This window comes from Caretta caretta, chromosome 2 (genome assembly GCF_965140235.1).
Source record: "Caretta caretta isolate rCarCar2 chromosome 2, rCarCar1.hap1, whole genome shotgun sequence".
Lineage (NCBI taxonomy): Eukaryota > Metazoa > Chordata > Testudines > Cheloniidae > Caretta > Caretta caretta.
Genome location: NC_134207.1, coordinates 32941553 through 32965982, shown reverse-complemented (window position 1 = coordinate 32965982; position 24430 = coordinate 32941553). Strand labels below are relative to the sequence as shown.

Here is a 24430-nt window from a genome sequence, read left to right as displayed (position 1 = left end):
CATTACTGGGAAAATATGGACACATTGAAGAAGCTCTGAGAGGAAACAACAAAAATAATTCCTGGACTGGAGGGACTCATTTCAGGGGAAAGCAAAGGTTGGGGGAATAGAGGGACCTCTACAAATATCTGAAGGATATAGACAAGAAGGAAGGAGAGGAATTATTCAGTATAATTCATGGGTATCAGACTAGGAATAATGAGATGTAGTTAAGATAGAGAAAATGTAGGCTGTGTGTTAGGAAAAAAACTCCCGGGAAGTAAGATATAATAGCTATTGGGAGCCTCATTGCTTGAGTCCTTTAAAACTAGACTGGACACAGAACTAGAAGAAGTATTGAAGGGAACCATTCTGTATTTTCAAGGAAATGCACTGGATGATTTAGCTCTAGCACTAGCTTCTATCATTCTGTTTTTGCCCTAGATAAAGTAAGTGACAGGTTTGAGAAATATAAGCACATTTGTGCATCACACAACAATAAATTATAACTTGCATCCTGTGAATTAATACAAGTTGTAGGGAACATCACAAAGCTGTGAACATTTTACTGTTCACAGGGGATGTTTTGCCAACTTACTTTGTTATTTTTCTGCTTTCCCTGTTGCTTTTCTCTCACCTCTGAGGGCATGTCTACAATTACCGGTAGATCGGCACTGCTGCAATCGATGCAGCGAGTGTCGATTTAGTGGGTCTGGTGAAGACACGCTAAATTGATGGGAGAGCACTTTCCCATCGATTTATGTACTCTGCCTCCCCAAGAAGTGTAAGAGAAGTTGACGGGAGACGCTCTCCTGTCAACACAATGCAGTGTAGTCACCGTGGTAAGGGGATATAACTACGTCGACTTCAATTACGTTATTCACGTGAGTGAAGTTGCGTAAGTTAGATCAATTTACTGTGGTAGTGTAGACCAGCCTTGTGATAACTGCTGTCTGAATATCTGATGAGGTGACTTCCTTTATAAAAACTTCAAAACGTTTTTTTGATTCATTCTCAGCATTCGAAGTGTTAGACTGCAAATCATTAGGAGTTTGACTTCTGCCTACATGATACTGCACAAAACTGAACACTCTGAGTCAACTTTCCATGGAGATTAGCTCCCTGTGGTCATGCTACCTCCAGCCACTAACTTCTCAGAACTTTTCAACTAAGTATGATTGGCCTGGTGTGTCATTAGATGGGAGACATCCACGGAGACCTCTGTGAGCTGAACATGGGGTTGACAATTCAATAGGTAACACTTCCCTCTTAATGCCTTATCTATAGAGAAAAGCTACACCCTCTCCCACTCTTGCGGATGCTCTTGCAAGAGTGTTTTTCGGTTTAGCTTAAACCCCTTCCCGATTGACTAATGTTAGAGTTGTCAACTTTCTAATTGCTGAAAACCAGACACCGCTGCCCCACCTCTTCCCCAACTTGCTCCTCTCCCACCTCCTGCTATGGTTTGCACTCTCCCCTCCAGTGTTCATTCTCCCCCTCCCAGGAAGCTAGTGTCATTGAGCAAGAAGGTGCTGAGTCATGAGACTTAGAACTTAGACTCAAGAGGCCTCGGGGAAGAGGTGGGGCAGGGGTGTCTGGTTTTCAGCAATTAGAAAGTTGGCAACTCTAACATTAGGCCTTAGCACTCCCTGGCTTTCCTCCAGGTGCAGCCTACATGTTAATTGGCCTAATTTACCTCTTCAGGCCTTGTATGAGGTGGACATCCCTGTCACACAGTGTCTGATGGTTCTGAGTTCCTTGAGGAGAGCATCACACCGCTCCACCAGGTTGATTACATTGTTCAAATCAGCATTCAAATACAAGTGCTATTTGACTCCATGAATTCAACTTACAGGAATGAACAGAAATGACAGACTAATGCAAACTCATGAAAAAATGCTCTCATTACAAGTCACTCTGCAGTACAGAAAAAACCACTGCCTCTACTGTAGTTCACTACAGAGTATTACTTTGGCCCTTGGGGAGCAAAGCACTGAATTGACAGATGTGTCTTATTTTATTAAACACATTTTATTACTTAACTTACTTTTTGATTACTGTTCCTTAGCTCACTTCTGTGATTATCATTTCCTGCACTGCATAGTGCTACGCAGTAAAAACAGACTGTGAAGCCAAATGCAGTATAGCTCCTTCCCAGCTCCTTTCCTGCTACTACTCTCTATTACACCTGTGATTAACTTCATGTGGCTGGACTCCTGGGATTAAACAAGACCAGGGATTCAGTGTCAAGGTACCTAAGATCAACAGAAGGTTTCTTCAAGTTCAGTTGAGGTATTGTAGTTTAACAGGAGAGCCTGCTTTAGCTAGGCCTTCTTCCTGGTTCAGCCAACTGGTTCAGTCTCATGAACCCTTTCCTCACAGGGAGGAGGGGCTTAAATTGAATATTGTTTATTTGTGACTATACAAAGGCATAGGTCCTTCAGAGAGTTAATAGAACCAAGCCATGTTCTCCTGAAGAAAGGAACATGATGTTTCAGGAGTTTGGTAAAATGATACAGAGCAAGCTGGTGGAGCATGAGAGGTTTAAAAGAAGTGTTTGTTCTTTGCCTTTTGGAAAACTTTTTTCTCATGCTTGATTCCTTTCTACAACAAAATTCTCCACAGAAAAATCATGTAGAAAAAAACTCCAGTCTTAGGAGCATTCATTAAATGTCTCACCAGGCGGCACCAGCACCAAAACTTACCTTTCCACTGGAGAAGCTGGAGCCAGGTTTGCGAGCCAGCCAGTTCTCTCCATCAGCAGCTGAGCAGCTGCTGCTCTTTCCACCCTCTTGGCAGGGAGGCTGATTGCGGTTACTCCAGGAACCGGACTTTTAGTTTCCGGTCGCTGCCAGGTCCTCCATTCGACTGAACTTTCTGGTTGAAAACCAGACACCTGGCAACCTACCTAATGTGCTCATGAAATTCAGCTGGGGGAGGCGTGGGGCTGGGTTTTTAAAGACAGGAAGCTGGCAACAAAAAGGGGCTGTAGGGAAGTATCTGCAATCACTCCCTGAGTCCCTGGGAGGGGTGTTGGAGGCGGCCAAGTTCAGTAGTCTGCAGTTACTTCCTGGGAGGAGGGAGTTAGAGCTGGCACACCCAGAGGAGTGGAAAACCAGCAGCTGTAGGAAGGAGTTCAGGGAAAGAGCAGCAGGGTCTGAGGGAAACCAGACCACAATTGCCAGGTGTAGGGTCCCTGGACTTGAACCTAGAGTAGTGGGTGGGCCCGTGTTCCCTTACCAGTCATTGGGGAAGTGGTACCATCAGGACAGTGCGTAAGGAGACTGCTTGAGACCATTGGTATGGAAAGACTTTGATATCCCGGAAGGGGAAGACAAAAGTTACTTGGCTGGAGAGCCGAGCCATGAAGCCAGAGTACCCTGAGTCACAGGGAGTGAGAGAGAGAAGGCAGAGCATGCAGCGAGCCGCAGAAGGAGGCATCAGACCCGAGTGGAGCTAATCCCAGATGTGGCTACAAGGAGGCACCCCTAGTAGTGAATAGAGTATCCTGTGACACACTGTATTACCCCTCACCTCAGCAAGTGAGAGCTTTGCTACTGCTAACCTGTGTGTTAGCCCCCTGACACTCTAGACTGTCTGCCTTGCCAGCAAAGTCCTTAGATTCTGCCAGTCTGAACCTTGCCTTGCAGGTAACATTCAGTGAAACCAAGTTCCCAGGGACGTCTCCCTGCAGTGTCCAGTTCCTCTCACTGGACACTCACATAAATTATTATGGTTGCTGCCTCCAAAGAGACAGCACACATGCCAACGTGTTACTTTAGTGGAAGACTCTCACTTTTACTTCAATATAACAGCACTGAGATGGTTTTATAATAAAACAACAGTAAGTTTATTAATACAGATCAGAGACTTAATTGATATCAGACAAGAATAAAGGATATAGAAAAGGGTTGCAAACAAGAGACAAAGAACAGGCTTTCTAGAGCCTAAAACATCATTCTAGCATGCTATGCCTTTGCCTAGGACAGGTTCTCACTTACAGCAAATCATCAGCAGCTCCTGCCCTTCAGGCCAAGATAACCTACTGTTTGCAGGCTTGGAGGATGCTGGTCCCTATGTCCCTACATGATGGATGACTAGAATGTCTTTGCTCCCTGTATATTTTCCAAAGTCCATTGTCTTTTTCTCAAGAGCCAGGAAGACCTCCTCGGGGTGCGGACATCTGTCTCTCTAGTGAGCTGTTTCCTCAGTAAGCTCTTTCTTCTGCTGCTTGTTAGCTTGATTGCTTTGTTTACGTTATATGTAAATATACTTTCATTGTCCTCTGCCTGTAATCAACCTGATCAGACAGATGAAGTCATATTCCTTTGTCCAGGACAGGCTTGATTTATGCACTGCCACCAAAGCACCTTGTCAGAACATATTTCCAGCACACATACACAATTCTTTACATGCTTACCCTACCTACATCACCAGTTTACATTTGATACATACTATGACAGCAGTGTACAGGAGGTGTGTATCAGGCTTGATATGAGTTACATATGGTGGGCCCTCTGCCAGTGGGCACCGAAGTCCTCTTAGGGTCACAAGGGGAAAATCACAGACTAAGGCCTAAGGATTTTTTTTTCTGGTGTAAGTAAAATAAGGTTAATTTACCTGTCCCACTCACCAGATGTGCTGCATTGCAGAGATACAGGAACTGTCTTTTTCTTAGCAGTCAGTTATCCCTAGAGAGTGTACAGACAGTTGAAGCACTCAACTGCAGCTTCTCCTGCTGCTTCTGCGCGAGTTTGAACAGACACAATTTGTTTTATGGGAGCTGGCACCCTCCCTTGCCAGTAGCACAAAGAATTGGCCTTTTGTAACCACACTGCGCACTTATTGTACCAACGCATGGCCTCTCTTGGCACATGTGGCCGCAAACATTTCAGTAGGAAAGTGCACAACCCTATATTGCTTGTTTATTTTATTCTTTTCGGGCTAGTTTTTTAGGTTAGCGACAGCCTCAAGTAACTTTGGTGCATAAGCTCCATAAACCTTGGGAGGCCCCAGGACACACTGTGACACAAAGCCACCCCTCTAAGTCATCATTCCCTCCCTGTACCCCTCTTGCTTTGGGAGTAAGTTACTTCACCCCACTCTTTATAGGGCAGCTTATTTCCTGCGTGTGCCTGGCCCACTACTCTGGCTGGTGAGTAGCAGGGAGGAGTCACGACTCACCCCAGGCCCTGCCCACTTTTTCTTTGTATGGCTGATGTAGATACAGAGTTAACAACTATAATTTTACATTCAGGTGGTTAAGCCAGAGAATTGTGTAAGCAGTAGCAGAGCGTATTGCTGTGATGCCTCATTTATATCTCTGAACTGGGCATTGAGTCATTATATGTTCCATGGTCTGATCTGGGTGACCACAGTCACACACTGGAGAGTTTTAAACTTTCCATTTGTGCATCAAATATCCGCATCTGTCATGATTTGCATGGATGCTGTTTAGGGTTGCCCATGAACTTTGCAGAAGATCAAAGCCAGGGATCTTCTGCCTTTAGTCTTTCACTAGGGCCCCATCCCTGCCCCCCACCGGTCCTGCCCGCTGCCAAAGCTTGAAGCTGGAGCTGGGCCATGGTAAGAGCCATCCAAGGAGCCTAGGCTGCTCTGGGGAGCCCCAGACTCTCCACCTGCCCCAGGCACCATGTCCTGGAGGGTGGGGACATGTGCCGGGGGCTGCTCTTGGGCACTCCAGTGCCCCGCCCAGGGAAGGTCGAGGGTCCAGGGCTCCCCACAGTGGCCCGGGATACCTGGGTGGCTTTTAACATGGCCCGACTCCAGCTTCAAGCCTGGGCAGCGGGCAGGACATGGGAAGGGGAGGAGGAGGCAGCAGGGCCACAAAGAGGGACAGGGCCTCGTGGCTCCCCCACTTCTACTGAGGACAAAAAACAAATGTTCCTCCCCTGCCTAATTACACTAGATACCCTTATTTCTTACAACTTAACAGTTTGTATGAATTTTGCATGACTGATGACCCTGCAGCTGATCCACAGCACAGATAACTGCAGGACCAGTGGCATTGCAAACTTCCCATCAATTCCCACCAATGTACCACATCTGTGAGCTGGAGTTCTACCTCTGGGGACAAATTCAGTCTCCATGCCCATTCAGTCCTTCGCCTGTCTGCTGAGACTGCCAACAAGGGTACTAATTAATGCCAACTATGATTATGTATTTTAGACTGGGAACCACAGCTCATTTCACAGAGTTCATGAATTTATTTAGCACAGTCAGTTTCCACATGATGGGTTCTGTTGGGTTGTTGTGGTTTTTAATGTCAGCACTGTATTGGGGGCAGTGTTGTGCTGCATTAACCCCGGAGGAGCAATGCAAGGGACAGTGCTTCCTGGGGCTCTCTGGTATACTTGTTGCTAAGGTCCTTCAGGAAATGAAGCATTTGCTCGCCTGCACAACTGGCCAGCTCTTCTTGCCTGGTGTGGAGGAGAAGGCGGGGCATGGCCTCACCTCCACCATGCCTGTAGTAGCTTGGGAGCACAGGGGCAACAATTGTGGTTGGTTCTTGCACAGGGACTACAATGAAGAGGCTTCTTGTATCCTCCTTCTTTCTCCATGAACCCATGAGGTCAGCCACAACCTGATCTTCAGTAAGAATTCCTCAGCATGCCCCTGTCAGACAAGTATATTAGCTCACTTTTACATGTGGGGAATGGGGGCAAAGAGGTTACATGACTTGCTCAAGGTAACACAATGGTTCCCAGCTCCTTGCTGAGTTCACTAGAGCACCATGAGTTGCTACCATTAAGGCTACAGAAAGTAACAGATTGCAGATTTCTCGCCCACCAGACAGGACTACTGTCATCATAGATCCATAGACATTAAGGTCAGAAGGGACCATTATGATCATCTAGTCTGACCTGCTGCACAGTGCAGGCCACAGAATCTCACCCATCCACTCCTACAATAAACCTCTCACCTGTGTCTGACCTTCTGTATAACCCAGGCCACAGGACTTCCCCAAATTAATTCCAGGGAATTAATTCCAAATTTATGAACTACAACATAAGTTTTAGAAAAACATCCATTCTTGGTTTAAAATTGCCAGTGATGGAGAATCCACCACAACCCTTGGTAAGTTGCTCCAATGATTAATTACCCTCACTGTTAAAAAATTGTGCTTTATTTCTATTCTAAACCTTTCCAGATTTAACTTGCACCTATTGGAGATTGTTATAGATTTGTTGGCTAGATTGAAGATTATCAAATTTCTGTTCTCCACATAGGTACTTATACACTGTGATCAAGTGACCCGTTACCTTCTCTTTGTTAAATGAAACAGATTCAGTTCCCTGAGTCTATCACTATACGGCATGTTTTCCAATCCTTTAATCCTTCTCCTGGCTCTTCTCTGAGTCCTCTCCAATTTATCAACAGCCTTCTTGACTCATGGACACCAGAACTTTGAATGTATCCTGACCTGGATGGGCATTGTAATTTATTTTTTGCGAATAGAACTGTAGGAATACCCAGAAACATACGCTTTGTCTACCCTTGTGGCAGGATGTAGGGTATGTGTAGATACATGCCACAGTGAAAGACTGGCTATGTCCACGCTGCAGTGGGTAGCTACAAGCGCCTGCGAAAGGCTCTGGCAGGGGCAGAGGAAGCCTCTGGCTGCCTGCTGCCAGAGTCTTTCCATGCAGCCAAAGCCTTTCACAGAGGTGGGAAAAGGCTCCAGCACCAGAGAGGCAGCAGGGCACTCCATTGCTAAAAATAGCAGTGTAAACATGGGCGGCACGGCTTGGGTAGATAGAGCGCTGTATAGGGTGTACACCGCAGAGGTCTGGCATATCTGTATTCTCCTCACCCAAGCAGTGCCTCACATCTACACTGATATTTGTACTCATGCTAGGTGAGACTGCAATGTCTGTACTCTATATGCAGCTGTAAGTGCAGCCTTGCTTCTAGAGACAAAAGTCACTCATTAATGCTCCTGTAACATTCAGGGGAGAGAATAATGTCAGAAATTCAAAGCACCTTTGGTTTAGAACTAGGGTTTTATTTTTATTTTTATTTGTACTTTCCCCCTGTCAGCACTGATGTAATTCTTAATGTGTAATTACTGTAGGCAATGTATGCCCCCATCTCTGCAAATAATTAATTAACAAGTCAAGTGACCTGCCAGAGGTGGGAAATGCTGACAACGTGCACATAAAGGATAAGTTCATATTATGCAACCAAGAATTTATATTAAAAATCCTTGACATCCAGGACTTAGGAACACCGTGAAAATACTATAACCATAGACACAACCATGAAGACATACAAAACCCAGAAAAATGAGTAAAAAAACCTTCCCCACTACATACAAGCAAAATACGGAAGCAAAAACCTTTTTTTTTTTCAGCAAAAAATCACTTACTGTGTTCACTCAATATTGATTGGGCCTGATTTTGCCACCCTTATTCGTCCTGGATAGTATCTTACTCTGTTGGCCCACTGAAGTCAATATAAGTAAAGATGGCAGAATTAGACCACTGTGTCAATGCCTGAAAATACTATCAGAAGGTGAGATTCTGCCACTCTTACTCATGCTGACTAGTACCTTCCCCCATGAGAAGTCCCACCGAAATACATGGGAATACTTGTGGAGTAAGGTACTATTCAATCTGTAGCAGAATCTAGCCCAGCAGTAGGGACAGATGCCATCAACCCCCAAGACAAAATTTCCAGGAAAGAGAAGGGACAGATTCTTTTACTAATAGTTATTACTGGTATTGCAGCAGTGCATAGGATTCCCAGTTATATACCAGGACCCCATCTGCGCTAGGTGCTCTGCAAACAGAACACAAAGAGAATCCTTGTCCCAAAGAGCTTGCATTCTAGGTACACGACAAGAGTTAACAGGTGGATACAGAAAGACAGACAGGTGGGTCGCAAGGACACAAAGCAACCATAACGGTTAACATAATAGGCAGTGGTCTCAGAACAACAGCTGCCTAATCATTACCAAATTTTAATTCTGATTGGATTCTAATCCCTGGCTCAGAACCTGGGTAATCCAAACTCGGGTGAGCTGGATCTCTTGCTTTCATGGCACTTCACCAGCTACCAGGGCACTTCTAGTTGAGGCTGTTTTCAGTTTAGATTTAGGTTTTTTGCTGTATTCCCCTGACCGTCAGTCTAACATTAGTTCCCAGTGAATGATCCAGAAAAGAGAGATTGGTTTGCTAGAGGGGGTGAGGGGTGGAGATCAGGATTCATTTTAAATAATTTGCAGCATTTTCATTTTAAACAACCGTAGATTAGAAAGTCTGAGTTTTAGCAGAGCAATATCAGAATAGCCCTAAAATTTTGTCTGAGTTATGACTAGTTTCACAGCAATAAAGGACAGATTCCTTCCTCTTGAATGGTTAAATGTTTCAGAATATGGGCCAGAGCCGTTGGCAAAGCTCCCATTAATTTTTGGTGGGCTAAAAAAACCCCAAGCCACGTTGCACACAGTAATTCATTTTTAGCTCATATTTTTTAATGCACACTAAAAATCCAGGTGAAGGCTATTGATTTTATTGTTTACCATTTGCTAACTTAGACTTTTTTTATTTTAAAGTTGGGAAATCTTATCAATTCAAAAGAGCCCTCTGCAGCAGAAAGTAAGGGCATGCCACTATAAACTTCCAGGAAAGAGTGAGATTTCATCATGTAGTCACTTCATGCACTTTGAAGAGTAAATAAGAGAAAGTGCATGACAACGTTTATAAGCTAAGGAAGCAGCAAAATAATGAAATGCCACTGCTGATAGGAGGCATGAAGTGATCTATGCTTGTTGTAGCTGACTCTCTTCACTCAGAAGCTGATAAAAGAATGATAAACAAATCACAGTGTGTTAAAGCGCTCAGTGTTTGTACTTTATTTATGATGTTCATAAATAAACAAAACGTTATGAGACAGATATGTGCAAGTAGATTCTTGGGACCTTTGCTTCTTATCCTTCACAGTAAAAGACCTCTACTGTTCAGGTCTCCAAATGATTTGGGTTGACTTGTATTTTCTACATGAATAAAGCGGACAGATTTTTCAGTCAAATAGCAAATTTGCCCCCCAAAATGCAGTTTTGGAGTGACAAACTATTCATGAAATTGGGTCAAATTTGGCAAATAATTTCAGCTGGAAAAAAATACAAACACATTTTTTGAAAAAGTTGAACTATTTCATTTCGGAATGAACCATTTCATTTAGAAACAAAAGGAAAATGGCACATTTGACCTGAACAGAATTTTGATTTTTGTTGTTGTTGTTTTGGTAACAAACAAAAAAAAAGGAAAAAAATCCATTTTGGTTTGAAAGTAAATTAATTTTGGAGGGAATTTTTTAGGTTCAGTCAGCAAACCAAAAAATCAATTTTTTACTTTGCTCTACACATGAGTTTTAAAATGTTGGCTGCTACATCTGTATCTATGCATTTCAGAACAAAATATGAGGAAAAAAAAATATGACATGTACCTGTCTTGACATTTGTTGGAAGCCAAGTTCCAAGTTCAAAATACTCACTGATGTACACTTCTGATGTAGATTAAATTGAGTTCTATGTGTTTCTTGTATCAGATGTTAAAATCCAAGGTCCTTTCTGCTGTGCTTGGACATTTGAGATCTTTGGCACTTTTGTAGAAAGACTGTGATATTGAGCTGTAAAAATATTATGGTTCTAAAGGCTAATTGTTTTGATTAGTGAAATGGTACGCTCTGTGTGATCAATGGAAATTCAAGACTCTTTCCTCGGAACGAGAGTGGCTCTTATCGAAGTAGCGGCTTATGAGATTACATTGCATTCATATGCACAGAACCCCAAGTGCAGCCAACGGCAGCTCCAAGTTACATCAACTAGAGTCCCCTGGGGAGTGTTCTGCTGGCAGAGGATTCCTGAAGCACATCGTGCTCTGGCTTCACCATTGCCCAGTACCACCCTCCAAGCAAGTTCTAAAAAAAGATTTAAATGCAGTCTAGTAGAAAAAGAGCTTTATTCAAAGAGGTGCTGAGTGACTGAATTCAGTAGGAATTGAGGGTTTGCAGGATACACCTTTAAGTGTGGAATACATCTTCCTTTGGGGAATTTCAATTTCTTAGTGCACCATTCCTCTGTTCATTTTAGAGGGTGACATTCCACAACCAACACTTTTCATTCACTTGTAGCCCCTCCCACAAGGTATGTCTCAAGGCTCCTCCCTTCTACTTGCTACTTGGAGTGCCTTCTCCTCTCTCCTTGCATGGGTTAGTGACACTCTTTCTCATCACTGACCCATCAAACTGCTGTCCATATCACCTGAGGCAGATCTCTCTATTGATCTCAGGAGGAGTTCCTAGTCCATTGTGTCCCCATCCTGACTCCAGCATGCTGGGAAATTATGTCAGAGGGCTTTCATAGTCATTATTGTTGTAGTCCCTTGGGTAAGCTTCACCCCCTAGTCACTTAGTCTGTAGCTCCAGAAGCTGGCAAACTGCAAGTGGGGTTCATACTTATCTCAACATAAAGTCCCCAAATATTATAAAATATTTGAGGCTGACTTCTGTGTTACTATTGTGAGACTGTTCAGTGCTTGCAAAATCATCTGAAAATCAACTTCTCTGCAGTGTGTATGTTCCTCTCTGTTCTACCACTGCTACAAAAGGTAAATGAATGGTGCTACAAAAGAAAGGAAGCTAATAGCCATTTTAAGGTCTACTGATGATTAGTTTAATTAGCTAATAAACCAAAAGGAACAAACTTATTTCATCAAGATAGCAGATGTGTATGATGTAATACAATAAGTGCAGGATTTGCGTGCAATGCATACTAGCAAAGAGATGGTGAAGGATGAGTAAGTAATGTAATAATATAGAATTAGCAAGAGAAGAGAGGCTGAAGAAGAAATGAAGGTTAGAATGCAAAATGAGAGGAGAAAGCAAATAAGGAGAAACGAATCAAGTGAGGCAAAGGGCCTGGGGTATAGAGAAGAAAAGCTAAAATCTGTGGATAATGAAGAAAGGGAAGGCACTGGTAACAAGGTTTAGCAATCTTCACCTTTCTGAGGTCAATAAACTGAGTACTGTGCAGTTTACCGTGGGCAAATCATTCAGAGGAGACCATAAAAGCTGAAATCCTTTCTGCTCATCATGACTGCTAAACATCCCACAGTATTTTGCCATCGGTGGTGTCCTGCTCCAGAGGCCTGGGCTAAATCTTCTCTCTCCCTTTATAGACATGCAGGATGCTGAACAATAAACATCCTGCACCCCACAAGGAGTTACATTTCAAGGTATCACAAGTCAACAATGGGGATAGGAGCTGAGACCTTCATCCTCAAATACATAGGTCTCCAAAACTTGAACTAAAGGAGTAACTATGTTAGCTGTGTTAGCTGTTGGCAGTAGTAGGCTCTTATCCCGTGTGGATGAGCCACTGGAGCAGGGACATAGAACACTTAGCCACCACGTTACACAGTCATTCTATGCTGGGGATTTCTTATTCCAAGCATCTGAAGTCCACAGCAATTCAAATTCCCTATATAAGCTACCACTTTCCCCCCACAGTGAGGTGTTGAAGGGACAGTGAACAGACTAAAATCACAGGTCTGCGTACCACTTGATCTTATATCCATTTGACTTAGCCCAACTAATCCAAACCTTAAATAAAAAGTCAGGTGTCAGTTTGATAGAGAGCTAAATTGTTGTTTCGGAAGGGGTAGGCATTTTCTGGTAAGTTCTGCCTATGCTTAGAAGATGTAGATACATCCTTACCTCTCTGAAGAAATGTCCTTTCTATACAGCACCTCTACAGAAAACAGAATCTTCTTTGGTAAATCACTAGGAAAATATTTTCTTGTAATTGTCTCCTTTCAGTGGTTTAGACAGTATAAATTATTCAGTGGAGATGGGAGGAGAGGGATTGCTGTGGATCTGCAGTGATTGAGAGAGCGCTCCAAAGGCTCAGTCCCTTCAAAGCCTCCCTTGCCAGAGAACCTTACAGCATATGATGAAGTAGCATGCTTCCTAGTCTGTGCCCTGTCAGCCAGGTGACTGTGGGTTACAGAAAGGTGAGGTTCTTGGGGATGCTTTGAGCCCGTGGGAGAACCTGGCATAAAGTGATTACCTTATGCCCAGAGAGTATCCTCAAATTAACTACTAATTGATCTTTTATTCTAGCATGATACAAATGTGAGATTTGAGGGCCAATCTCTTGCCACTAGTGTCAATGAAATCTTTTCCAATGACTTCAGTGAACACAGGATTGGGGCCATAGTTTCTAGCTCAGGAAAGCATTGGCGTTGAGTGAATTATTGTCCCATCAGTCACAATAAAAATAGGGTGGGAGCCTAGTGAGGGCAGAACATGTTGAGGAAACATATCTTTTGACTAGATCCCACTGCTTTCAAGATGAGAAATCCCTTTTGCTATTGACTATAATTTGGTTTACTGGTATAAGGAATGACTAATTCATTATTTTGGTAACTTATTTTCTTATTATGGTAGAAAAGAAATAAACAGCTGCAAAATTCCCATCAACAATTGCTTCTGTACTGCTAAATTAATTTTTTGATTATTTTTGACATATATTCTAACTCCATCTCCAGTACTGCAACAGCCATTTCAGTCAAAGTCAAAGTAATTAAATTCAGATCAGCACAAAAAATTTCAGTCTAGCAGCCCAGTAAATTATTCGTGGTAGCGATTTATACTATGCAATTCCTTTATTTAACTGATAATGTGCTGACTAGCTCCTCAATCCACTAGTTTGTTTTCAGTAGGCTCATTCACAGTCTTTAGACAAAACAAAAAATGAGGGTTTTTTTCTATTCTTTCAAAATAGTTTTTCTTTTCACCAAGTTGCAAATGGAAAGATGTATATAAAATTTTAGATGGCCAAAGTGGCTTGATTAAAATAGGAACTGGCCCAAATCTCACCTTTTATATACATGTGGTGGCCACCATCTTGGCCAACACCAGAGATTACATTGGTACCTCCAAAAAGCATGACCTCTACAGCTTGAGCTAAAGAGCCAGGCTCTCTAGCTGAGGGCTATAACACACTCACATCCTCTGTGGATTGGGCACAGACTGTGGGTTACATACAGATATATGAATTACTACATATAGCTATGAAATCGGTACCAAAAGGAGTGTAGTTTATAGTTGGGTTGCTACAGCTGTCTTGACCATAACCTTGTATAATTCAGTAGTAATTTTAAACAGAATATAGCTGCTAGTAGAGCATTTTCCATAAAGGCCCTTGACTCCGATACTCACTTTCCACATTGGTCGTCCGCTGCCTGAATTCAACATTATGTCCTTGCAAGGAAATTTAGTTGAGGACTATGCTGTTTATGGTGAGCTGTTTATTGTGACTCAAGCCAGAGTCCTGAACAAGGGGTAGAAGTAAAAGGGGAGTTCTTACTCCCTTGTGTGAGCATGTAGTCCAAGTTACAATCATGCCTCAAGTGTAGATCTCTCAGATATAGGTGCCTACTCTGTGGGTGCTCCAGGGGTGGAGCACCCATGGAAAATAATTAGTAGGTGCTTAGCACCCACCGGCAGCCAGCTTTCCCTCCGCCCCCGAGCCTCCTGCCCGTTGGTGGCCCCGCTGATCAACTACTCCCTCTCCCTCCCAGCACCTCCCAGCGGCCGCTATCAGCTGTTCCGTGGTGTACAGGAGGCACTTGTGGGGAGGGAGAGGAGTGGGGATGGGGTACTCTCAGGGGAGGGGGCGGAACTGGGAAGGAAGAGGCAGAGCAGGGGAAGAGTGGGGGCGGGAAGAGGTGGGGTGGGGATGGGGCCTTGGGGGGAAGGGGTGGAGCTGGGGCAGGGCCTGAGGCTGAGCAGGGGGGAGCACATCTGGGGGAAAAAGGAAGCTGGTGCCTGTGCTCTCCGAGGATAGTGTGTAAAATGAGTTCCATGTGGAAATGAAAGAACCTTTGACTCTCTTAAGGATACAGGTTTAATCTGGTATCTGAGCTCATAATTCTCCTGCTTGCACCTGAATTTATTGGATGCTGCCCACTGTTCCAGAGGTGGTTGCATTTAAGTGGTCCTACATATAGATTGTTTATGAAGCACTCTGGCTTTCTTTGAGATAAAAATGTAAAGCAGCAGCAGTACAAGTAGAAATAATTTATGATCTTGAGTCACCTCAGCTGTGAAGCCAAAAGAGAGCCATTTGGATACATTCCGCTTTACACCTCTTTAAATCAATGCTGTAAATATTTAGGACATGTCTGCAGGAACTTCTCATTCCAGCAATCAATGCAAGGATTGCACTAGTGATACAGATATTTTTCCATTTGAGACAGAATAGTTTTACCTGTAACGTGCATTCTGTAGTACATCTCCTCTTCTCACAGATGATATGGCAACGTCTGAAGCCTATTGATATCTGGGGAACTGAACATAATGATCAAGTATAGTTGTTTAAAGTTTCAGGCCACTTTCCTATGTTGAAGATGGTGCACAACAGGCTGCCAGGGAAAGGAGCATGGGAGGGGAGTGAAGTTTCAGCTTGGGAATGCTAGCTCCCTGTCCCATGTCTTCTGCCCATGGCCCCGCCCACACTCCACCCCCTCTCCTCCTCAGGCCCCGCCCCCTCTCCCACTGGGCCTGCTCGCCATGTCTCTCTCCTCTCCTCCCCATCCCTACTTGGCTCCCCCTACTGCCGCTCGCCACATCCTTTCCTTCCCCCACTGGCCACATGCCTGCCTCCCTCCGCTCCTCCCCCCACCTCAATGCTTGCCCTCCCCTGCTTGCCGCGTGCAAAACCCACCCACAGTGAGCTGTGGGGGAGGGGAGCTGAGTGGGGGACTGAGGTGAGCGGGGCAAGGAGGAAAACCACACAGCGAGCAGGGGGTGCCCAGCAGGGAGGGGGCTGAGTGGGGAAGAGAGGAAGAAGCCGCAATGGCAAGCCGGCAGTGGGGACCTCCGGAGAGGGGGTTGGAGATGGAGTGCTGGAGACTGGAGCAGTGGCAGCTGGGGAGAACACTGAGGCCCTATGCAGGTTCCAGGGCAGCTGAGGAGGCTGTATTTACTGCTCAGCTTCCCAGGTTCATCAGTAATCACTATGGGGAGTCCAAGGGACCCAGGAAGCTGAATAGCAGATACAGCCTCCGCCACCGCCCCGCAACCTGCATGGAGCATAATAAATAAGAAAAAAAACCTTCCGGTGGAACGCAGGGAGAGGAAGAGGTGGGCGGGCGGGCGCGGTATCCCAGAAATCTGGGCGTGGAGGGGATGTGACCCCCGAGTGCTCTCCCCACACGTCCCCTCAGTGTACAACAGCGTGGCTCCAACAGGAGCTCAACTCTGGGATGCAGTATGCCTCAGAGAGCTCCCCAGCGTGCTGGGAATCACTGCTTCTGCTGCTGCACCCCTTAAGAATGTACAGTACACATTCCCAAATGCAGATATCCAGCAATCACGCCTCTCCACCCATCCCTATCCCTTTTGGGTAGCTCAGGGCACTAGCCCTGTAATGTCCTTGTGCTTCCCTGAGCCCCAGGACTGGAACTTGCCTGGTCTCTGTGCGAGGGTGTAAAGGAAACGGTTCCTTTTATCCCTCCATCTTTGCTCAAGGGCTGGACGCAATCACTGCTCTCTCTCCACTCTCGCAATGGCTCAGCAAGGACCTCATTCTGCAGTTCTTACTCCCATTGTATCGAATGGGACTACTCACATGAGAGCACAACTCAACATAAGGGCTGCAGAATAAGTCTATAAGACAGGGCCATATGATGAATGAAGCTGATTTGGCAGATTGCGCAGCTCTTGGGGTTAAACTCTCTATTAATTAGCTTCCAACATTTTACAAATATAATTCCTCAGTCTGTTGGCAATATGGTTTGAAAGGTTTGTACAAGCCACTTAAACAGCAGCCAGAACGAGAAGCATTTCAGCATAGTGAAATATTGATTTTGTCTCTAACCCCCTTTGTTGCTGAGACTCTCTTAAACTTCAAGTTCCCCGCAGCACAGGATATTGAAGTGAAAAGATGTTTCAAATCTCCAAAGCATTGTTTTCTCTTTTGATGCACTCGGCAAGCTAAAGCGATATTTTCTCAACATAGCGTCTACACTGGTGTTGTGTTTTGAAAGGTCAAAGACTACAGTGCCATATGAGGACATGCAGTGATTTGGCTTTATTTATTTTTGGGAATCTTGTACATTGCATGGATTAGAGAGATTGCATCTGCAATTCAGCATGGACTATATCTTGTTGCACCATTTGGCATGGTGGTTCATGAAAAATTAACATTGTGGTACAAAAAGCAACACTGTGGCCCTGTCTGCGCTGTGAAATTGCATTAACTAACACGCTGCTCAAAACTCAGGGCCAGAGTCTTCATTCATGCAGATGACAGAGATGTCTCAGTCCCCCTGCACAGAGGCACTTCCACTGTGTAAATCCATTCCCAGACATCTTTGGTGTAAAGGGAAGAAGTGGGGGAGGGTCAGAGGCCCTTGAATGAGCTGAAAGTGGAGCCTGACTCACCTTTACAACAATACACAGGGGAGTAAGGGGGCAAACGCTACTTCAGATATTCCTGGATCACTAGTATGTGTGTGTGTGCGCGCTATAGGGTGTAGCTGGGGCAGGAGTGAGCAGATGGAGCAGGGAATGGGCGGTGTCTTGGTCCTTTCCCTCTCACCAGGCTGGCCAGTACTGCTGAACTCGTGCAGGATTAAAAATCTACACCTGGTAAAGGGCTGTCTTGATGTAGAATATTTGTCCCCTGGAGCAAGCAGGTGGGGGCAGGGGAGAACAAGGGAAAAAACTGACTTGGTGTCTTACAGTTGTTTCTCTGGGTTGCCCTTGGGGTGGGGGAACTACTGGATGCACCTTACTGAAGGAGAGGCCCAAAGTCTGGGTCTTCCCTTTACTAATTCCTGATGAAGATATTCTGAGATTGCTTTTTAGTCCAAGAGATCAAAAGACAATAAACAGAAACTGAATCTCTTCATATTCTTTCTATCACTCTGCTATTTCCCCTCCTTTTATTTATTTATTTATTTATTTATTTTGACAGCTTGGGTACTTTCTTACCAACTGTAGTGCTGGTGGAGAATCCATTCAGTGATCCGTACAGGTCTCTTAGAGTACTGAGTATAACAGCTGGGTCATGTTTGTTGCGGGCACCCAGTGCCGAGAGGCTAAACAACAGCTGGAGTTGGTTCGCTAACCGGTGTGCTACATCCAATAATCACAACGGGGTGGAGAAGCAGAAAAGTTTATTTGCAGCTGCAAAAAGGTACAGGGAGAATAAAATCCCAAATCCTGCACACAAAGCAGGAAGTTACACAGGCTTTTATACATCCTTTTTCCCAGCATACTTATCCAATAGCAAGCTGCCCTAAGTATCCATATAGCCAGCCAATTCAGTTCCCAGCTAGTTCCCTTGTTCTCTGTATCATTTGTTAAACCATACATAAAGCTGCTTTATTCAGCATTTTTCTTCCATATCTGCCCTGTTTGGCCTTGCTTAGTTTCAGGCAGTCTGACTCTGCAACATATTGTTGCAGATCCTCAGCATAACTGCTGTGAGTGCCTCCAGGCGGGGGGGCTAGGGACACTTGGGCCTAGTACGCAGAGCTGCTGCGAGTGCCTCCAGGCGGGAGGGAGGGCCAAGGACACTTGGGCCTAGTGCGAGGAGGCTTCATCGACACTCGTGGTCTTCCATCCCCTCGAGTTACCTAGTGGCCATGCCCCAGTGTCCCCAACATGTTGATCCATCTCAAGTTTTGGTTTTGACTGGGGCATGCGGTGAGCTACAAACAGAGAAGCTGCATGCTGTGTTTCGTGAGCTACAGGGTTAAACCAGCGGTCTGCAAAATCTTTTAAAAAACTATATACAGCATCTGTGTGATTCATTCCCGAAGCTCCTAATCAATTAGAACACAACACTTGTGACAAGGATCAACAAGATCCAGAAAACAAAACAAATGAACAAAAGAGACCAACACCAAAAGGAAAAAAAAAAGATACTAGCTCTTTCTAGCTGTTGAATTTTTAGATTGTACAACGTTGTCCACAGAAGCAATAGTCTCCCTGCCATGCTGTAATCAGCAGTTTGTAGTGATTGTGCATTACTCTATCAACCAAGAAGTGCAGTGGCGACCATTCTGAGTGTGGCATATTCTGCTGTATCAAACAAGAAGTGTTGTGGCAGCCATTTTGAGTGTGGCATATCCTCCGGTTTGTATCAGATAGCCTGAACGTATCTGTCTTAAGTTAAAAACAAAAAAAACAAAAAAGAACAACACACAACAGGATACACAGAATACTGCTAACCAGGTGTTGTGACAACAAATCTATCCAGGGTCTACCTCATCTCCCACAGCTGCACAGTATGCTAATAACATCAGCCACACTATCAGAGGCTCGTTCACCTGCACATCCACCAATGTGATATATGCCATCATGTGCCAGCAATGCCCCTCTGCCATGTACATTGGTCAAACTGGACAGTCTCTACGTAAAAGAGTAAATGGACACAAATCAGATGTCAAGAATTATAACATTCATAAACCAGTCAGAGAACACTTCAATCTCTCTGGTCACGCAATTACAGACATGAAGGTCGCCATCTTAAAACAAAAAAACTTCAAATCCAGACTCCAGCGAGAAACTGCTGAATTGGAATTCATTTGCAAATTGGATACTATTAATTTAGGCTTAAATAGAGACTGGGAGTGGCTAAGTCATTATGCAAGGTAGCCTATTTCCCCTTGTTTTTTCCTACCCCTCCCCCCCAGACGTTCTGGTTAAACTTGGATTTAAACTTGGAGAGTGGTCAGTTTCGATGAACTATTGCCAGCAGGAGAGTGAGTTTGTGTGCGTGTGTGTGTGGGTCCCGGGGCGGGGGGGGTGTGTGTGAGAAAGCCTGGATTTGTGCTGGAAATGGCCCAACTTGATTACCATGCACATTGCAGGGAGAGTGGTCACTTTGGATAAGCTATTACCAGCAGGAGAGTGAGTTTGTGTGTGTATGGGGGGGGGGGGTGTGAGAAAACCTGGATTTGTGCTGGAAATGGCCCACGTTGATTATCATGCACATTGTAGGGAGAGTGGTCACTTTGGATAAGCTATTACCAGCAGGAGAGTGAGTTTGGGGGGGTGGGGCGGAGGGTGAGAAAACCTGGATTTGTGCTGGAAATGGCCCAACTTGATGATCACTTTAGATAAGCTATTACCAGTGGGGTGTGGACAGTGGGGTGTGAGGAGGTATTGTTTCATGGTCTCTGTGTGTATATAATGTCTTCTGCAGTTTCCACGGTATGCATCCGATGAAGTGAGCTGTAGCTCACGAAAGCTCATGCTCAAATAAATTGGTTAGTCTCTAAGGTGCCACAAGTACTCCTTTTCTTTTTGTGAATACAGACTAACACGGCTGTTACTCTGAAACCTGTCAGTATGCTTTGCTAGACAGCAGTCTTAACTTAAAAAAAAAAATGTTCCAAACATCTCTGAATTTCCTGACTATGAATCTCATTCCACTCTCGTAGTCAAATGGGAATACTGGCTTGAAATGTTAAAAAAAATCTATTTCCTTGCAATGAAGGATGATGACTCTACTACTAAACAAGCTCTGCTCCTACACTTTGGAGGAAGCGAGGTGCACCGTAATTTTAAAACATTGCCAACACTAGTTATAGGAAGGACTATGAGAAATCAAAAACAGCACTCACAAAATACTTTAAACCATATACAAATGTTGACTATGAACAATATACAATCCAGCAAGCACATCTGTGAGAAAGGGAAAATATGGATGAGTATTATCCCCGACAGCATTGCCTTGCGAGTTCATATGAGTTCACAAATGTGGATCATGAGATAATAGGGGAGATAGTACAAGGATATTTGCCAAGGATATTTGCCAGCTAATCTGAGAAAACAAATTATTTGAGACCCCTAAATGACACTTGTCAGGACACTGCTCAAGCAAATGAGATATCATAAATACATACTCAACAAATAGAGCAAAGAAACCTGCCAACAAGTACAGAGACAACACATGCACTCCACACTAAGAACTCAATCAGCAATCGACTGTGGCATTCTCAAGACAGTAACCAACCATGGAAAACTCAGGTTCCAGCCTCAAAGATGACAAATGTAAAATGCTACAAATTTGGAAGCTCTATACCCTCACCAAGGTGATTGCCAAGCAAAGGGGTTCATATCGTAGCAGCGGAAAACTGCTAAGCAAAAGTCTGTAGATATAGTATTCCCCCAAAGGTCAAGCTAAATTTTCAACAAAGACATCAAGATTGAGTGAACATGCTTGAAGCTGACACCACAGAAGATGTTGGCTTTTATGTCTTCACAGTATTCCCCAAAAGAAAGAAGTCTTCCAAGCACACTGCGTGAAAGTGATCATGAAATGATAGAGTTCATGATTCAAAGGAATGGTAGGAGGGAGAACAGCAAAATAAAGACAATGGATTTCAAGAAGGCAGACTTTAACAAACTCAGGGAGCTGGTACGTAAGATCCCATGGGAAGCAAGTATAAGGGGAAAAACAATAGAAGACAGTTGGCAGTTTTTCAAAGAGACATTATTAAGGGCACAAGAAGAAACTATCCCACTGTGTAGAAAAGACAGGAAGTATGGCAAGAGATCACCCTGGCTTAAGCAGGATATCTGCAATGATCTAAAAATCAAAAAAGAATCCTACAAAAAGTAGAAACTAGGTCAAATTATAAAGAATGACTATAAACAAATAACACAAGTATGTAGGGACAAAATTAGAAAGGCCAAGGCTCAAAATGATATCAAACTAGCTAGAGACATAAAGGGTAACAAGAAAACAGTCTACAAATACATTAGAAGCAAGAGGAAGACCAATGACCGGTACGCCCGTTACTCAATGAGGGGGAAAAATAATAACAGAAAATGTGGAAATGGCAGAGGTGCTTAATGACTCCTTTGTTTCAGTTTTCACCAAGAAGGTTGATGGTGACTGGACATCTGATGTAGTGAATGCCAGTGAAAATGAGGTAGGATGAGAAGAGGCTAAAATAGGGAAAGAACAAGTTAAAAATTACTTGGACAAATTAGATGTCTTCAGGTCACCTGATGAAATGCATCCTAGCATACTCAAGGAGCTGACTGAGGAGATTTCTGAGCCATTAGCGATTATCTTTGAGAAGTCATGGAAGATGGGAGAGATTCCAGGAGACTAGAAAAGGGCAAATATAGTGTCAATCTATAAAAAGGGAATAAGGACAACCCAGGGAATTACTGATAAGTCAGCTTAACTTCTGTACCTGGAAAGATAATGGAGCAAATAATTAAGCAATCAATTTGCAAATATATAGAAGATAATAAGGTGATAAGTAACAGTCAGCATGGATTTGTCAAAAACAAATTGTGTCAAACTAACCTGATAGCTTTCTTGACAGCGTAACGAGCCTTGTGGATGGGGGGGTGGAAGCAGTAGACTTGGTACATGTTGACTTTGGTAAAGCTTTTGATACTGTCTCGCATGACCTTCTCATAAATAAACTAGGGATATGCAATTTAGATGGAGCTACTATAAGATGGGTGCAAAACTGGTTGGAAAACCATTCCCAGATAGTAGTTATCAGTGGTTCACAGTCATGCTGGAAAGTTATGTCAAGTGGGGTCCCACAGGGATCAGTTATGGGTCCAGTGTGTTCAATATATTCATCAATGATTTAGATAATGGCATAGAAAGTACACTAAAAGTTTGCAGATGAGATGAAGCTGGGAGGGGTTGCAAGTGCTTTGGAGAACAGGATTAAAATTCAAAATGATCAGGACAAATTAAAAACATAAGAATGGCCCTACTGGGTCAGACCAAAGGTCCATCTAGCCCACGATCCTGTCTTCCGACAGTGGCCAGTGCCAGGTGTGCCAGAGGGAATGAACAGAACAGGTAATCATCAAGTGATCCATCCCCTGTCACTCATTCCCAGATTCTGGCACACAGAGGCTAGGGACACCATTCCTGCCCATCCCGGCTAATAGCCATTGATGGACCTATCCTCCATGAATTTATCTAGTTCTTTTTTGAACTCTGTTATAGTCTTGGCCTTCACAACATCCTCTGGCAACAAGTTCCACAGGTTGACTGTGCGTTGTGTGAAGAAATACTTAACACAAATTGGAGAAATGGTCTGAAGTAAATAGGATGAAATTCCATAAGGACAAATGCAAAGTACTCCATTTACGAAGGAACAATCAGTTGCACACATACAAAATGGGAAATGACTGCCTAGGAAGGAGTACTGCGGAAAGGGATCTGGAGATCATAGTGGACCACAAGCCAAATATGAATCAACAGTGTAACGCTGTTGCAAAAAAAGTGAACATCATTCTGGGATGTATTAGCAGGAGTGTTGTAAACAAGACACAAGAAGTAATTCTTCCATTCTACTCTGCTCTGATTAGGCCTCAACTGGAGTTTTGTATCCAGTTCTGGGTGCCACATTTCAGGAAGGATGTGGACAAATTGGAGAGAGTCCAGAGAAGAGCAACAAAAATGATTAATGGTCTAAAAAACATGACCTATAGGGAAGATTGAAAAAATGGGTTTATTTAGTCTGGAAAAGAGAGGTATGAGAGGGGACATGACAACAGTTTTCAAGTATCAGAGTAGCAGCCATGTTAGTCTGTATCCGCAAAAAGAAAAGGAGTACTTGTGGCACGTTAGAGACGAACAAATTTATTTGAGCATAAGCTTTCGTGAGCTACAGCTCACTTCATTGGATGCATTCAGTGGAAAATACAGTGGGGAGATTTATATACGTAGAGAACATGAAACAATGGGTGTTACCATACACACTGCAAGGAGAGTGATCAGGTAAGGTGAGCTATTACCAGAAGGAGAGCCGGGGGGAAAAAGACCTTTTGTAGTGATAATCAAGGTGGGCCATTTCCAGGAGTTGACAAGAACATCTGAGGAACAGTGGGGGGAGGGGGGGAAGGGGGAAATAAACATGGGGAAATAGTTCTACTTTGTGTAATGACCCATCCACTCCCAGTGTTTATTGGAAATCTATCAACTTCATGAAAAAAACTCGTACAGATACAGACAGACATCATCTTCCTTTCCAAATACAAACAGATGGACATCATACCAAAAGGACTGAAGATAAAAAATCCATTACAATCTACATCCCACACAGACTGTGCTGACAGCTTGTGTCACACGCTCTCAAAGAAACTGCGGAACCACCTGATCAACATCCTCTACAGCAAACAGGGAAAGATCAAGAATGAGCTCTCAAAACTGGATACTCTCATAAAAAAACAACCTTTCACACAAACTTCCTTGTGGCTGGACTTTACAGAAACTAGACAAGCCATTTACAACTCAGACTTTGCTTCTCTACAAAAGAAAAAGGACACTAAACTATCTAAACTACTACATGCCACAAGGGGCCACAACAGTGGTTCCCTTAACCCACCAGCAATATTGTTAATCTATCCAACTATACTC

At 43.9% G+C, this 24430-nt stretch overlaps 1 protein-coding gene across 4 annotated transcripts in view; it reads right to left on the bottom strand.

Moving 5' to 3' along the window:
- TMEM74 (transmembrane protein 74) overlaps nucleotides 1-24430 on the bottom strand; it is a 43101-nt gene that overhangs the window by 3240 nt on the left and 15431 nt on the right. The window contains exons 2-4 of one of the 4 annotated variants that reach the window (XR_012666897.1): nucleotides 18007-18150; nucleotides 15278-15357; nucleotides 4600-6615 (exon numbers count right to left, since the gene is read on the bottom strand). Coding sequence is in view for 1 of the 4 variants with exons in the window: in XM_075124975.1 (XP_074981076.1) it covers nucleotides 6520-6615; nucleotides 15278-15357; nucleotides 18007-18150 (320 nt within the window). In the remaining 3 variants the exon portion in view is untranslated. Of the gene's footprint in view, nucleotides 1-3805; nucleotides 6616-15277; nucleotides 15358-18006; nucleotides 18151-24430 lie in introns of those variants that run through there. The other 3 variants (XR_007355404.2, XM_075124975.1, XR_007355403.2) reach the window with 3 other exon arrangements.